General features: G+C 38.1%; 3 protein-coding genes and 1 pseudogene across 9 annotated transcripts; 3 read left to right on the forward strand and 1 right to left on the reverse strand.

The window, feature by feature from the left end:
- The first annotated feature begins 1,528 nt into the window (after window positions 1-1,528).
- Window positions 1,529-4,008, forward strand: LOC107626276 (glutamyl-tRNA reductase 2, chloroplastic). The gene is made up of 3 exons (XM_016329115.3): window positions 1,529-2,142; window positions 2,275-2,516; window positions 2,604-4,008. The coding sequence occupies exons 1-3, from the start codon at window positions 1,884-1,886 to the stop codon at window positions 3,729-3,731; spliced, it is 1,629 nt and encodes a 542-aa protein (XP_016184601.2). The 5' UTR covers window positions 1,529-1,883; the 3' UTR covers window positions 3,732-4,008.
- A 1,005-nt stretch (window positions 4,009-5,013) lies between these two features.
- LOC107626278 (protein RMD5 homolog pseudogene) lies at window positions 5,014-7,774 on the forward strand (annotated as a pseudogene). 4 transcript variants are annotated; one of them, XR_015905000.1, is made up of 3 exons: window positions 5,025-5,132; window positions 5,248-5,359; window positions 6,242-7,774. The product of XR_015905000.1 is annotated as a protein RMD5 homolog pseudogene, transcript variant X4 (transcript). The 4 variants fall into 4 exon arrangements; XR_015904999.1 differs by lacking the exon at window positions 5,248-5,359 and having other exon boundaries at window positions 5,014-5,132; XR_015904998.1 differs by having other exon boundaries at window positions 5,058-5,359.
- Window positions 7,775-7,884: 110 nt separating this feature from the next.
- TBL12 (trichome birefringence-like protein (DUF828)) lies at window positions 7,885-10,518 on the reverse strand. Its single transcript, XM_016329116.3, has 4 exons — window positions 9,835-10,518; window positions 9,191-9,328; window positions 8,738-8,987; window positions 7,885-8,537 (listed from the first exon to the last, which is right to left on the reverse strand). The coding sequence occupies exons 1-4, from the start codon at window positions 10,386-10,388 to the stop codon at window positions 8,262-8,264; spliced, it is 1,218 nt and encodes a 405-aa protein (XP_016184602.1). The 5' UTR covers window positions 10,389-10,518; the 3' UTR covers window positions 7,885-8,261.
- A 42-nt stretch (window positions 10,519-10,560) lies between these two features.
- Window positions 10,561-13,798, forward strand: LOC107626279 (Phosphoglycerate mutase family protein). Of its 3 annotated transcripts, none has more exons than XM_016329122.3 (9): window positions 10,561-10,738; window positions 10,812-10,919; window positions 11,011-11,090; window positions 11,522-11,684; window positions 12,156-12,230; window positions 12,373-12,461; window positions 12,829-12,948; window positions 13,206-13,250; window positions 13,319-13,798. In XM_016329122.3, the coding sequence occupies exons 1-9, from the start codon at window positions 10,676-10,678 to the stop codon at window positions 13,416-13,418; spliced, it is 843 nt and encodes a 280-aa protein (XP_016184608.1). In that variant the 5' UTR covers window positions 10,561-10,675; the 3' UTR covers window positions 13,419-13,798. The 3 variants fall into 3 exon arrangements, with proteins under 3 accessions (XP_016184608.1, XP_088360299.1, XP_088360300.1); XM_088504173.1 differs by having other exon boundaries at window positions 10,581-10,738; window positions 11,522-11,704; window positions 12,156-12,234; XM_088504174.1 differs by having other exon boundaries at window positions 10,584-10,738; window positions 10,808-10,919.
- Window positions 13,799-15,550: the final 1,752 nt, after the last annotated feature.

Consider the following 15,550-nt stretch of genomic DNA (forward strand, 5'->3'; position numbering starts at 1 on the left):
TAAAGAAGACGGGCAAGGAATCATTTCTGGACATGACGATCCAGTGGTGATAACCATGATCCTTGCCAATGCCTATCTACACAGAACCCTGGTAGATCAGGAGAGCTCGGCCGATATCCTGTTCAAACCAGCATTTGATAAGCTGGAGTTGGATGAAAAGGAATTAAGAGTTTACCCTGACACCTTATATGGGTTGGGAGACACGCCAATAAAGCCACTGGGATTCATACCCCCTACACACAACTTTCGGAAAAGGGGCAAAGTCCAAAATTCTGAGCATCGACTTTATAGTCGTTGATGTGGGTTCAGCTTACAACGCCCTGATAGGTAGAACCACCCTAAATTGGCTCGGAGCAGTGGTGTTTTCACTCCCCACCTTTGCATGAAATTTCCAACACTAGAGGGAATTGCAACCATTAGGGGAGAGCAGAAATTGGTGAGAAAATGCTACAATGAAAGCCTAAACCTAAGAGGAAAGGGTAAGGAGGTGCACACCACTGAGCTCGGAGGAATCAAGGCTAAAGAAGAGTTGCGACCACAACGCGGAGGAAAAACTGAGGAGGTACAGGTTGGAAAAGAGGAAGGAAAAAACACCTACATAGGAGCCAACCTGAAAGAAGATTTGAAGCAGAAGCTTATAAGGCTCCTACGAGAGAATTCCGACCTCTTCACATGGAAAGCCTCCGACATGCCAAGGATAGATCCCGAACTCATGTCACATAAACTATCGGTATACCTCAGATCGCGACCTGTTCAGCAAAGAAGGCAGAAGCTCGGACCTGAACGAGCTCAAGTAGTAGAAGAGCAAGTAAAAGCCCTCCTAGAAGCCGGCTTCATCAAAGAGGTCAAATATCCGGCATGGCTTGCGAATGTGGTGCTGGTCAAAAAGCAAAACGGCAAGTGCAGGATGTGCATCGATTACACTGACCTGAACAAGGCGTGTCCTAAAGACGCATATCCACTCCCCAACATTGATACCTGTTCCGAGGGTTACCTGAAACTGTAGGTCGATCTTGGTCGAGATCTCCTGTGCTGGTCGGAGATGACGTGTTCGGCCTGTGGGTGGTGGCCGGAGCTGTCGTGTCCGACTTGTGGGACTGACTGCACTGCTGATCTTTCGTCACCGGAGGGTGGGGGGTACCTGCAAGAGACTCCGATGCTTAAGTTAGCATGGGTATTAAACAGGTTTTTAGTATGAGTATTTATAATGATTGTAGGCTGACCTTCTTAGATAAGATAAGTTATTTTATCTTTGGGTGAGGTCAACTTATCTTCAAGGGAACTGCCCTTATTTCTATAGGCTTGAGCTACCTTCTAGTCGGAGACTATCTCCACTCTACACATAGACCAATCTTACAAGTCCAACCTATTAACTACAGGTTACCCACGTAACATATATATACTAAAATTAATTATTAAACTTAATTATTAATATAAAATATATGTTAAAATATAAATATAAATTAAAAATAAATTAAATAATTAATAATTAATTTTAATAACTGATTTTGATGGATAAAAAATAATTTTTTTTCTAAATAAAAAGCGATGATCTACTGTGCCGCGGTGGTTAAAAGAGAGAAATCAGAAATTTCAAACGTTTTATAATGGGGTTAAAGAAGCTATAAAGTAAAGTGGCTGAGATCGTCAACGTTGGTGGTTGAGGAATGGGTCGGTGGGGGCGTGTGGACTCCCCCTTCCATTGCTGCTTTTGTTGATTCGTCAGACGAAGACAATATCTTCAATTCTCCCCATTCATCCCCCTCCCTAATTCCCTCCTTTTCTTCATTATTAATGTAATTGCAACCTGCACCTCACATGCACCCAATCCGATCCATCCCTCTTCAATTCCATTTCTAATTTCAACCACCCATCCCTATTCCATGGCGGCAGCTTCTTCCTCCTCTGCCGCCACCGCCGCTCTTCCGTCCCTTCGCACCTCCGCCTCATTCCCGCGCTCTCCTTCCCAACTCCCCCTCTTTTCCAAACCCTCCTCCATCGCCGGCGCTCGACTTTCCGCAAGATCAACACCATCTATCAACCCTAGATGCGACGCCGTTTCGCAGGGAAACGGGACCCCTCCAAAACCGATCTCTTCCACTCCTTCCCCTCTCGAGCTGCTCAAGTCTTCCGCAGCTAACAGTAAGTCTTTCGAATTCCGCATAAAAGTTTCAATCTTTTCAAGCCCAGGAAACTGACGATACATAATAGGATATAGGATAGGATGTGGATTTTGGTGTTGACTTTTTGGTTTGTTTGGTTTACCCCCTTTAGGATATACTAAGGAAAAGAGCAGCATTATTGCCATTGGACTCAACATTCACACTGCTCCAGTTGAGATAAGAGAGAAGCTTGCAATCCCAGAAGCCCAGTGGCCTCAGGTCATCACTGAGCTCTGTGCTTTGAACCATATTGAAGAGGCTGCTGTTCTTAGCACGTGTAACCGAATGGAGATATATGTTGTGGCCCTCTCACAGCACCGTGGTGTTAAAGAAGTAACTGAATGGATGTCAAAGGTACTCTTCCGTCATATCATTGTTGTTGTTGTTGTTTGACAAACATGTCATATGTTACTGAAACCGTTGATATTGTTTCCTTGGCAGACAAGTGGGGTTCCGGTACATGAGCTTTGTAAACACCAAATCTTGCTATACAACAAGGATGCCACACAGCATCTGTTTGAAGTAGCTGCTGGGCTTGACTCTCTTGTTCTTGGGGAAGGTCAGATTCTTGCTCAGGTAAAACAAGTTGTGAAGGCTGGACAAGGAGTTGACGGCTTTGATAGGAAAATTAGTGGGTTGTTCAAGCAGGCAATCTCTGTTGGAAAACGCGTTAGAAGTGAGACTGACATTTCGTCGGGATCAGTTTCTGTCAGTTCTGCAGCCGTGGAGCTGGGACTAATGAAGCTTTCAGAGTCTTCCTATGTCGATGCTGGAGTATTGGTAATTGGGGCAGGAAAGATGGGTAAACTCGTAATTAAACATTTGGTAGCAAAAGGGTGCAAGAAAATGGTTGTTGTTAACAGAACTGAAGAGAAGGTCAATGCTATTCGTAATGAGTTGAAAGATGTTGAAGTTGTTTACAGGCCTCTTTCAGAAATACTTGAATGTGCTGCTGCAGCTGATGTTATCTTCACCAGCACTGCATCTAAATCCCCATTGTTCACAAAAGAGAATGTCCATATGCTTCCTCCAATTAGCCGAGGAGAAAGAAGGCGACTTTTCATTGATATATGTGTTCCCAGGAACGTAGAACCGAGTGTGTCGGATCTGGATAATGCACTTCTGTACAATGTGGATGATCTGCAGGAAGTTGTAGTAGCTAACAAGGAGGACAGACTCCAAAAAGCAAGAGAAGCCCAGGCTATTATCTTGGAGGAATTGAATAAATTTGAAGCATGGATGGACTCGCTGGAAACTGTCCCTACCATTAAGAAGTTTAGAGCTTATGTTGAAAGGATTAGAGCCTCTGAGCTGGATAAGTGTTTGTCCAAGATCGGTAATGACATATCAAAGGAGCAGAAAGAAGCAATTTATGCACTTAGTATGGGTATTGTGAACAAGTTACTTCATGGTCCCATGCAACACCTGAGGTGTGATGGGAATGATAATCGCTGTCTGAATGAAGTACTTGAGAACATGCGTGCTCTTAACAGAATGTATGATCTGGAGACAGAAATTTCCGTGATGGAAGAGAAGATTAGAGTCAAAATGGGACGGTCTCAGAAGTGAGGTCGTCTTAATTTTGTCCTCATTTTTATATGGTGCCTACAATCATCACCATTTTGTATACTACAATAGTAAATTGAGGCCCTTTGGAGGGAAATTCTTTTCATTATTTGTTTAACACTATAGAAGTGCATAGATGTAGATGTCACACACTGAATTGAGCTTGTCACAATTTTCGAGTTGTGCTTGTTACAGCGGATGGTAGTTAACGATTCATGATCGTGATGAGACATTTGATTATTCATGTAAAATAATTGCAAATTAAAGTCGTTGCTTTGTATATTTTTCGTCAAATATCTTTATCTGCTTTCCTCCTTTTTTAATTATTTGGTCTAATCTACATTACAATACTAATGCTACCACTTAACAACTTTTTTTATCGATCTTCCACCTGCAAATATAAATACTCTAACCCCCTCAAAATTTGTCTAAAACTATTGCTAACTTAGTTTCCTATAGAAAGAATCTGAATCTCATGTTCGGGTCCATTCAAATAACCCTCGTAACAGTTACCTTCCAAATTTGATTAGCAAGATGATCACAACGTTGCTGATTGATAGAGATGTTTTCTGTAATAGCAGGGATGACGGTTTCTCCTTTTAAGACTAAAATTTGTTTTGTTCTATTAATTGTTTTATTCTTCTTTTTATATATAATACTCTGATCGTTAACATTGTCTTATCTAACGTCATCATCTTAAATTGAATACAACTTTTCTACTCGATTCTTCTTCCATAATCTGTTCACTGTCAGCCCTTAGAATATCTGCTGAAAACAATTCTTCGTTCACTTCTGGTTGGACCTCAACAGTAGATTCTGCTGTGAGCACTGAGCAGTGTGCTTGTCAATACAATAGCGTTGTCACAGTTGTGATCTACTACATATCGAAATAATAACAATAATAATAAGAGAATTTAGTCAAAATTATGTAAAATTAATAATTAAAAATTATTAAGATAATTTAGTCAAAGCCAATGAGTAATAGCTCAAATGGCATAGTCTCCCCATACTCAATTAAGAGGTTGCGGGTTCGAGTCTCCTATCTTTGGTAAAAAAAAAAAAAAAAAAAAGATAATTTAGTCAAAATTATGTAAAAAACAAGAAATTAAGTTTTCACCAATCTGTATGGAGAGAGCCAGCCGCCAAAGAAAGAGGGGGAAGTGTCTGGTTCCTTTTGTTCCTATGTAACGGTCCATGCACAAAATACAAGCACCAACTAGGCAACTAGCACTTACATTGCAAGGAACACGAGGGTACAAACGTAACTTCATAGACGATTTCACGCGAGTTGACACCAATTTAGATTTGCGTGACACATAAACATTAAACACTCTCATTCTATCTACCACTTTCACGACCTCAGTTATTATTCCTTCCCTCTCACGCTCTCACCTCACCCCTCAGGTAACGCAATAACTAACTTCCTCTCATTTTAATCCCTATTTTTTCTGTTTTCCCCCTCTCTTTTTGCTGTTATTTTCCCCTTTTTCCTCCTTAACCTTGTTGCACCAATTCGAAGGTTTTTAGACAAAATCAACGACAAAGTAATCGAACCTTTTCTTTTCCCCCGAAGGCTTTGTTTTGTTCTGTTTCGGTGCTTCATTCATCATGTGGAGTCCACCGTTTCAAAGGTGTGAATTTGTTTCGTTTTGTTGGAACCATTTCGTGGCAATCAGGGACTGTGTGATCTTCTCACAAGGGGTTTGAATATATTATATACAACACTTCTGAAGTAAAAGAATATGAGCTTTGCACTTTTTTGTCTCTGCTGTTTTATCCCTATGTAAATTTCATTCCACTAGGATCCAATTTGCTATTGAATGCATTATTTTTAATTCTAATTAAAAGTTTGGTGTTTTTATTTTATTTCGTTATTTGAAGGAGTTTGAGCCCTTTGTTCGGTGTGCGTGTGACATAAGCATGCTCTTGAAAATTCTGTTCCTTTGATGATTTTAGTCTGCATTTGTTATTTCACGCTTCACGTTATACGTAAGTGTCTGTAACGCTTCTGCAGGGAATTTGTTGGGTTTGCGCTTTGGGGTTCATAGTGATAGTGCATGCTTTCTCTGTCAAAAGTTTACTTATTTTGACCATTGTGATCGCATTTACCATTTTGATACTATTTTATGGGCAAGATTGATTTTATATGAAAGATACATTTTTGTGAGCCTGTCTACACTCTACATTCTCCTCTAATCAGTCAATTTTCTGTTTATATCCCCGATTGAGATGTACCTCTTGATCTATGTTAATTAGTCATAATTATAGGATATTACTACTGCTCAATTAGTACTCAAAGAGGGTAAAAAGGGAAGGTTACAGGATAATAGGTCTGTTGGTGGCTGGTTGAAATCCTTGTAATCTTCTGAGTATATAGTATTTTGAATTCTCCTTGGGAGTGGTTGATAAGAGGCTATAAGACAGATGTGAAGAAACCTTTATGCAAACCTTCTTTCTTGCAACCTTTTAATAAATACAATTGGTGGTAACTGCTTTTTGTCAAAATTTTATAGGAGTCTCTCTCTGACTTAAACCTAAGATGGACCTGAATGACATTAGAGATGCATTTGACCATGTGGCAAAGAAGCAGAAGTTATCTTATTCCAAGTCTCAAGACATTGTTGACCAGATTGGCCATGAAATTGAGCAGGCACTGATATCAATTCAGTTAGCTCAGGAGAGCCAGAAATCCATTCTTACAGAACTTATGCTTAAGCTTAATGCTATCGGGGCACTTCAACAATTAGAAGGATCACAGAAGGAATTGAACATAAGTGTTACCAAGTACCAAAAGCTCCTGGACAAGCTATTATACCCAGATATATCCAAGGTATACAGAACTGCTGACTATGATGCTCACGTTGTAAACCAAATCTTGGCCAACCACTTCTACCATCAAGGTTTATTTGATGTTGGAGATAGCATCATGAAAGAGGCTGGTGAGCCTGAAGCAACTGCACTGAGATCTCTGTTCTTGGAAATGCATCAGATTCTAGAAGCTATGAGGGTTAAAAACATCCAGCCCGCTCTCACATGGGTCTCTGCCAACCGAGAGAAACTTCCCCAGAATGGTACCAATCTCGAGCTTAGAATACACAGGCTGCAATTTATAGAGCTCCTGCGAAATGGAAACCGAGCAGATGCCTTAAAATATGCCCGGACTTATCTTGCTCCTTTGGCTTCCCTCCACGAGAACGATTTCCAAAAGCTTATGGGTTGCCTTTTATATTCTGGAAGGGTTGAGAACTCCCCCTACCCTGACTTGGTCTGCCCATCCAATTGGACTGAGATAACTGAGGAGCTTAATAGGCAGTTTTGCACTCTCTTTGGACAGTCCTACAAGAGTCCTTTGAGTGTAGCAATGGCAGCTGGATTTGAGGGGTTGCCTACACTCTTAAAGCTGGCAAATGTGATGGCCGTAAAGAAGCACGAGTGGCAGTCGATGAAACAGTTGCCGGTGCCACTAGAACTTGGGAAGGAATTCCATTTTCATTCCATTTTTGTTTGCCCTGTGAGTAGGGATCAATGTAGTGAAGAAAACCCCCCAATGCTGCTGCCCTGTTATCATGTTCTCTGCAAGCAATCAATTATGAGGTTATCAAAAAGCAGCGCACAAGTATTCAAGTGTCCGTATTGTCCAGCAGTAGCTACGGTTGCACAGTGCAGACAACTCTATTTCTGAGATGCGTGGCTGGGTGTGAATTTCTCTAACAGTATTTTTACAGTTTACCTGTTTGTATATTCTTACTGAATTCTCGTCTACATTTGGGTGAAATAAAATGAGGGAATCTATTTACATTCTGCTGCTCTGGTCTCAACTTTTCCACCGTTAGGTGTAGTGTCGTTGTGAGACATGGTCTCTAGTGACCAGGAATTGATGGGAGACAGGGCTCCACATGATCAATGTTTACCGGACAATTTTTTTGCATTTTCAACCTTGAACCATTGTACAGAGGCTTTCATGATCAAACATTGGTTATAAGAAGGCACTTGTCTGCATTCCTTTTGTACAATTATGAATGCACTAAATATGTTTAGCTTTTGTGCCATGACAGTATTGCCAAAGTGGCAGCGGCTACAAACATTTAGTACCAGCAACGTTTAATTGTTACAGGAAAAATAAAAGATATGTAGATACACTCTAATTAAATAGTGGTGCATCAAATCATTAGTTGTGTTATGGATCACATCACTCATTGTCAAGTAAAGGTGTAACGCACAACGGAAGGTTCGCAAAAAATAATAATCATTACAATCTGAATAAAAGAATTTAAGCGTATGGGATTTACAAGGGAGCCGCTTTTAATATTATAGTAGGCTCATGCTCAACCAAAATAACCACTTCTTCCATCAAACATCGCGGAGTAAAACTTCTCTTCCATCAAAGACAGCCTTCCACATCATAATGTACAACACAAGATTCTCACATCTTGGTCCCAGAAACATTCATGGCAGCCAGGCCCCAGTATCTATAGTGGAAATTTTCAGTGTATGACATACAAGATCCGATATCAGCTTTACATTGCACACCAGTTACTCGAAACTATCATGTATCAGTTTAGACAGTATATCAACCCATGTGTCGGGGACACCAGGCAGACACCAATGCATGCAATCCTGACCCCATATTGCCACTGCATCTTTCCTTCCTAACCAAATTGCCGGATGAGCATCAGCTCTGAACTCACTCAAATGAGTTAAGTCGAGCATTCGGATGTCAGTGCCTTGTAATGCCTCTTCAATCACAGCATTCAGCTGTCTTGCTTCCTTGTTAACTCCATTGTTCCTGGGTTCGAACCATAATTCAAGCTGTCCAGGTATTAGTATCCAAATCTCTATGCCAATGCAAACTATGAAAACTATATATAAGTAACTTCAAACTAAAACCATTTTCAAATGAAAACTATGTCCGGAGGACCAGGAGAATGATTTTCACCGTGAGAAAAAAAAGAAGGAAAGAAAAGAAAAGAAAGAGACGTAAAATCAAGGCAGGTCTCAGAAATACAAACCTCATTCTCCTCAAGTGGCTTATTGAACAGGCAGCTTCCATTTTGATTCCAATCTCCACCGTAAAAATGCCTTGGAGATTGTAAACGCCAGAATTTAAGAGTGTCTCTGGGGAATTCCTTTTCAATATATGCGATCATGTTATCAAGGACTACTTTAAGCCCATCCAGCATTGCAGGTGGAGGAACTATTGGTTGTCCTGCTTTGTAGAAGACAAGAGGTTTCTCTTTGGGGAATTTGTCAAAATTCCACCTGTAAAGATTACAATTATCAAAATCTGAACAAACCATTGAAAATACAGTGGCAAACCGGAATTAACTGGGGAGTAGCTGTATCAAGACATATTGGTAGATAATTATCTCCTTATGATATTTGCTTAATTTTTTTCCCACTATTACAGTAACTCTCGATCATCCAAAACTTCCAAAATTTGGGAAAAGGAAAAGAAGAATTACCAATGACCAGTATTGAACACTAGGACATCATAGAACCCGGCAATTTTAGCCCAGTCATCAGAAGGAACATCAACATCAACTCGATAGATACCTTGTGGCGCATCTCCCACCCCAGCTTCAGATTGTTTTGGCTGCCACCTTTGTTTGATCAGTAATGAGCACATAAGGTTGCCATTTCAAACATTTAAAGCAAGAACAAAGTAACCAGGACACTTAACTATCACTCATAAAAAGAATATACTTGGGAACAACTAATATAGAGTCAGTTGATTACGACAACCAAACAGTTTCCAGTTTAAGTATTGCTTAGATAATTAAGAGTTTTCTGGTGATTTAGAGGTCAACTGAGTTCGTTAGTTATATGACATAGTAGTTAGTTACATTCATTAGAGGCATAAGCATGTAATATACCTGCATTTCATCAATTACTTTCCATCATTGGTAAAATCCACACTCTCACAATTTTACATTTTTATCTCAAGTTCCATAAACTCTAATCGTGTTTTTAAACATTAACAAAAATGTTTCATCAAAGATCCCCAAGAAAATAAAATTTAAATTTCGAAAAAAAAGTTAACTCCTTTGCAATACTGAGAATCAAACAAAGAACAAGGAAAGTGCTTGATTAATGATAACAAACTTACTGGTATTTGGAGAGCAAAACAGCACGATGATACCCTACAGTGACATTGAAGTTGGGGAAATAAGCACCCCTCCAAGCACCCTTCTTTTTCCACTTCTTAGCACTCTCATCAGCGACCCTGAGAATGCAGAGAAAAGAAACCAAGAAATTCTCATTGAGGGAGTCGCCGACAAAGCCAACATTCCGATTCCTCATCTTAGTGAGGAAGCGAAGCGGGTCGATCCGAGGCAAATCGCAGCGGCGTGGGAGCCAGGTCCAGGAGTTGATGAAGGTGAGATTTTGGCGCTGGTTTCTGATGCAGTTCCATGCGTTTCGGTGGAAGGGGCAGGTGTCGTCGTAGAGAGGTTTGCGGTTTGGATCGAAGTGCCAGCGACCTTTGGAGAGATCACAGTGTGGGATTGAGAGTGATTGGGAAGTGGAAGAGGAAGAGGAAGAGGAAGAGGAAGAAGGGGTGTTGAGGGAGATGAAAGAAGAGAGGAAATAGAGGGATGCGAGTGTTATGAAGATGAGCCATGGGAAGAGTGGTGATGGTAGCTTCGCTGACATTCCTCTCATTGCTCTCCACTGCTTCTCCGACGAGAGAAGGAGAGATCAAGACCATCGATTAAAAAACCATAATTATTATTATTAATTACTTTGGAAAAGAAAAAGGAAAGCTTAAGCTTATTTTTGTCAAGTGGATAAAGTTTTGACAATAAAGTTGGGCAAAAATAATTTATATCAAGATATTAAAATTAACATTAATAAAAAAGAAAAGAAGAGAAGTGACGGAAGCAGATATAATTATTAATCAGGTGGCTAAGATAGCGTAGATATTCCCTCACCTCTCGATCTGCTTGACCATGGATGGTGGCGCTGCTGCTCCAACTCTGTTCCCGCTTCATCGCTGCAAAACCATTCACCTGGTTGGTTACTCTCTCTCTCTCTCTCTCTCTTACATTGTTTTCGGGAACTTAATTAGAGTGTTGATCCAGCCAGGTCAGGCATGCGCAGGGGATCCACAATGTCGAGGGAGACAAGAACTACAAGGCTTACATGAACCCCGATTACTTTGATGCTCATCTCACCCACTTGGGCTGGCAACAGGTTTTGTAAATCCCTCCAACTCGCTATCAAGCTTTTACTCTCTTTCTTCTTCTTCTTCTTCTTGTCAGTGTAATGATTTCTGTTTTTGCAGGTTGACAATTTGCGAAATCATGTTCACTCCTCCGGTCTCATAAACAAGATTGATCTTGTCATAGCGTCTCCTTTAATGAGGTATCCACGTCTCCTTTAACAATTTACCCTTTTATGGTTTTAGAATCCATCATGGATTAGGAGACTCAGACGTGTATTGTATATTGGAAGAGTCAACTTAACTATCTAGGGATTTTGTGGTTGAATTGGAGACTTACTTCTTATCATACCACCAAAACTAGTTGCCATTTAGTGGATCCATATATAGATTTTGGCATCTCTAGCAATGCATGTGCTGTATGGGAATTGGGAACAGATTGAAGTAACTGAAACTTAAGGGACATTAGTTATCAAATTATAACCTTATATTATGCTAAGCTAGGTATGGTATAAATTTTTTTTTTTTTTTTTGTTTATCCTACTTATAAATCTGAGACCCGTTTATTTGAGACATTTACTTTGTAACTGCACTGAGGCAAAAGACAGCTGCATAATGCAACTTATGTTTGTAGGACTCTACAAACAGCTGTTGGAGTGTTTGGTGGTGAAGGCTACACAGATAAAGCGGATGTGCTGCCTCTTATGGTGGCAAACGCAGGAGCTTGCAATCGAGCTGCAATTTCAAGTCTAAATGCCCCGCCAATCGTTGCTGTTGAGCTTTGTCGTGAACATTTGGTATGCCATTCTACAGTCTGGTAATCTTCTTACCTGTTGGGCACCACATTCTTCTACAAGGGATATTACATCACATTACATGTACTACAGTTAAGAAGTTCAATCTCCAACTCAGCATGTGAGATATTTTCCTTTTTAGTCATGGGAATAAAATCTTTTAACCCTCAAGGTAGTGCCTGCAAATTCACCATGGATTCGGGGTCTTAATTCTGGACTCTCTAATCAATAAGTAATCCAGGAATTCATGTTATATGCTGAGAATAGAAGATTGAGCAAGAATAGTGCATATACCGATACATCTAGGCTACATCAATTACCAGTTCTTTTGTTTTTTTTTTTTTTTTCTCTTTGTGTGTTTATCTTTTATGAGTAAATACAGTTTAACACATTTCTATGGAAGGTTCCTTGTATGTGATATTAAAATTGACATATAGGAGCCTTACAAATCTCTCCGCATGTTTTCTCATGCAGGGAGTTCATCCTTGTGATAGAAGAAGAAGTGTTAGCGAGTATCAGTTTCTTTTTCCTGCTGTTGATTTTTCGCTGGCAAGTACATAGACTTCAAATACCTACAATGCTTTTTTTCACTGAAGATGGCTGACACCTTTATCTAAGCCGTAAAAGGGTTGGCCAAGATTTAATATATTCTCCTCTGGTTTGTGATAATCTATTTGACTTTTCTTTTCAGATAGACAGCGATGAAGATATTTGGTGGAAGGCCAATGTTAGAGAGACAAAGGAAGAACTCGCAGCTAGGGGGATGAAGTTCATGAACTGGTATGTGTTTATTATCATCAAAAACCTTAAATGTTATGCCACACTAAAATCATATTTTAATGTATCAATTAGGTAATTCAGTTCTATTCTGTCTCTTAGCAATTGGAAGATATAATCACTCGTATCTTCCATAAATTAATGTACTTCAATAAAGTTTTCTAGATATAGCTGAATGTGTTAAGCTTCTCAAAGCCTAGATCTCCTTGTGACCTTGAAATTTGGAAAATAAGAGAATTTGTGTGATTCTGTTCTGATGTACTAGCAAACCATCCAACTAGTTATATGCAAGGAATATGAGAATTTCCATCGAATGTGATAGATACGTTAAATTGAGAGGATCTATTTTTACTCTTTAACTTCATCACAGGTTATGGACACGAAATGAGAAGGAGATAGCAATTGTGACACATAGTGGATTCTTGTTTCATACTTTGAATGGATTCGGAAATGATTGCAACCCCTTGGTGAAGAAGGAAATATCCAAGCAGTAAGCTCCGATAATACAATTTACAATGGCTTCCTGAATCTATGCTTTTATTAGAAAGAAAAGAATTATTATTTGCTTTGCTATCAGTAATAGACGCGTAGAGAGTGACTGCTGTATTTTGAGTTTGATATGTAAGGTACTAAGGTTATATGTTGTAATATTCCGTTGGATGGGGCACTTTGATTTGTGATCAGTTTCCTACAACTTTTATATTGAAATTAAAGTAAATGATGGACTTGTTTCACATATCCTTGCAGCTTTGCCAATTGTGAGCTTCGCTCGATGGTCATTGTCGATAGAAGGTGAGTTTGCAAATACAAGCTGACAGTAAAAATAGGTTCCTTTTCATTGATTTTTGTTTTCCTTCCAGTATGACAGGATCAACAGCATCAACAACCAACTATCCAGGGAAGATACCTCCAGGTCTGGACCTCCCTAGTGATGTTGCAGACGAGAACCTTCCGAAATAGGATGTTTGGCTCTCTTTCTTAAGCTGAATGTGTTTACTATGATTCAGAGAGACATAATCTCAAAATCATTATTAATTGAAGATTATGTGTCTTAGGAAATCTAACATGATTGTTTCAGATTTCACAAACTGCTGGTTCTGTCTTGAAACTATTATAGAATATTGTATGTTTAAAAATATTTTGTGGGACCTATTTTCAAACCAAGTATTTCCTTGTAGGGAAATCAGATGCCCCCTGATAACAGAGAAACACATTTTTTTCTTGATGGAAAAGTTTAGGTGGAGGAAAGACTGTCTTTCTTGTATGAGAAACACAATGTTAAACTAAGTTTACTTTGGGATTGAGCTGATCATTGTCAAAACCAATGACTTTTCTGTTAATTATTTTTTAGTCAATATTTAATTTCATATCTATCAGCAATTTTGGATTCATAATATTTTACCTAGGACAAACCAACATCTTTTGCCGGCACTATAATTGCCTTTTTCTTTTTCTCCTTTTCGATTTAAAGATCAATGAGCAACGAAACAAAATTGAGGAAGAATTCAATGCACAGTATGTTGGGAAATTCGAGTCCTTTTTCAAATTTGATACTGGAGTGTGAAGATTCTTTCGTATGTTCTGTTCGAATTAATGAAAAATGTATTCTGACTGAGTCAGTCAGTAGTGTGGACTTAAGAAGTTAGTTTGAATTTACAATTTCATGCATAAACGGAAAAGAAAGTATCTAAAAACTCACATAAACAGAGAGGCAATATGCGGATGACGATCTAGATGCTCCTCAACCGCTCTGGGCCTGCACCAACTTTGTAGAGCCCGTGATATACGAGTCTAGGCCTAGAAGCTTTCTACTTCATTGCATGTCTAGAACTTGGATAGTGAAAATTTAGTTTTCCTAAGTTTTTTTGACAATTAAATTCAACCAAGTTGCTCGAAATTCACTCACACAACATGCACATAAAATTACACACTTCTTTTTCCTCGAGTTTTTTCTTTTTTCCGCGTGTTGTTTCGACGTCCTCTGCCTCCTTCTATTGGTGTTGTTGTTACTTTGTTTTGTTTTTTTTTTTCCTCCTCTTCTTCATATGTTATTGCAGTGATTTCTTCTTTTTTGTTTGATTTTTTCTTCTCTTTTTCGAATTATATAAAATTTATCAAAAAAATAAGACTGAAATTTCTTAACAATGATATGGAAATTTCTTAATTTTGACACTCAAATTTTGCTACAAAAACACAGAAATCTCTTCTTTAATGTTGCATTTTTTGCTTCTTATTATTCTTCTTTTTTTCTTTCTTTTTTTTTTTTTTGTGTTGATCTTATTTCTTCTTTTAGGAGTATTGTTTCTCATATTAGACTTGAATGAACATATCTGTATTCTATTGCAATCTTATTTAATTGAATGAATATAGGTTTGAATTAAATTTTTGCTAGAAACAAAAATAGCATTAAAATTTATTTAAAGTAATATTGAAATTTAAATACAATGATACAGAATACTAAAAATAAATTGTATACTAAAATATCACATTAACTTTACTTAAAATTGACATAAGAAGTTCAGTAACATAACACAAAAATATTGAACCTTTCTAAAAATCATTACACATTTAATGAATTGAATGCTTATCTTATATATAAAAAAAACTCATAAAAATATTAAAAACAATATCGAGATGTCTTTAATCTAATACTGAAATTTTTAACTAAATGATGCAATAGAACTAAGAACTTATTCTATAAAAATTTGACGTACAAATTTACAAATTTTAATAAAAAAGAGAATAAGTGAAAAAATATGTAATAACACGACGAATTTAAGCAGGATAAGTATAAACATTCGAAAGAGAATGAACAGTGACATTTACGTTTAAGAAGAGAACGACGTATTTGATATATAAAACAATACATATATTTCTAAAGAAAAATACTGAAATATCTTTATTCTGATACTAAAATATTTAACTAAATGATATGATGGAACTAAAAATTTATTTTATAAAGGCTTGAGTTATAGATTTATATATTTTGATAGAAAAAAAAATAACTAGAAAATTAGTAGATAACGCAGTAAAATTACGTAGAATAAGTGCAAAAATTTGAAAAAGAATAAACAATATTATTATTTAGGTAT

This window comes from Arachis ipaensis, chromosome B2 (assembly GCF_059453495.1).
Source record: "Arachis ipaensis isolate K30076 ecotype BB chromosome B2, ASM5945349v1, whole genome shotgun sequence".
In the NCBI taxonomy this organism is placed as follows: domain Eukaryota; kingdom Viridiplantae; phylum Streptophyta; class Magnoliopsida; order Fabales; family Fabaceae; genus Arachis; species Arachis ipaensis.

What these genes read in the sequence shown, in the direction of transcription:
- LOC107626276 (XM_016329115.3), top strand. Translation starts at nt 1,884, where the DNA reads ATGGCGGCAGCTTCTTCCTCCTCTGCCGCCACCGCCGCTCTTCCGTCC. An exon ending in CAAGTCTTCCGCAGCTAACA is followed by an intron (nt 2,143 to 2,274) that starts GTAAGTCTTTCG and finishes TACCCCCTTTAG; the next exon opens with GATATACTAAGGAAAAGAGC. An exon ending in TAACTGAATGGATGTCAAAG is followed by an intron (nt 2,517 to 2,603) that starts GTACTCTTCCGT and finishes TTTCCTTGGCAG; the next exon opens with ACAAGTGGGGTTCCGGTACA.
- TBL12 (XM_016329116.3), bottom strand. Translation starts at nt 10,388, where the DNA reads ATGAGAGGAATGTCAGCGAAGCTACCATCACCACTCTTCCCATGGCTC. An exon ending in GTGTTCAATACTGGTCATTG is followed by an intron (nt 8,988 to 9,190) that starts GTAATTCTTCTT and finishes TAATCTTTACAG; the next exon opens with GTGGAATTTTGACAAATTCC. An exon ending in AGCCACTTGAGGAGAATGAG is followed by an intron (nt 8,538 to 8,737) that starts GTTTGTATTTCT and finishes ATACCTGGACAG; the next exon opens with CTTGAATTATGGTTCGAACC.
- LOC107626279 (XM_088504173.1), top strand. Translation starts at nt 10,676, where the DNA reads ATGGATGGTGGCGCTGCTGCTCCAACTCTGTTCCCGCTTCATCGCTGC. An exon ending in GCTGCAAAACCATTCACCTG is followed by an intron (nt 10,739 to 10,811) that starts GTTGGTTACTCT and finishes TGATCCAGCCAG; the next exon opens with GTCAGGCATGCGCAGGGGAT. An exon ending in AAGAAGGAAATATCCAAGCA is followed by an intron (nt 12,949 to 13,205) that starts GTAAGCTCCGAT and finishes ATATCCTTGCAG; the next exon opens with CTTTGCCAATTGTGAGCTTC.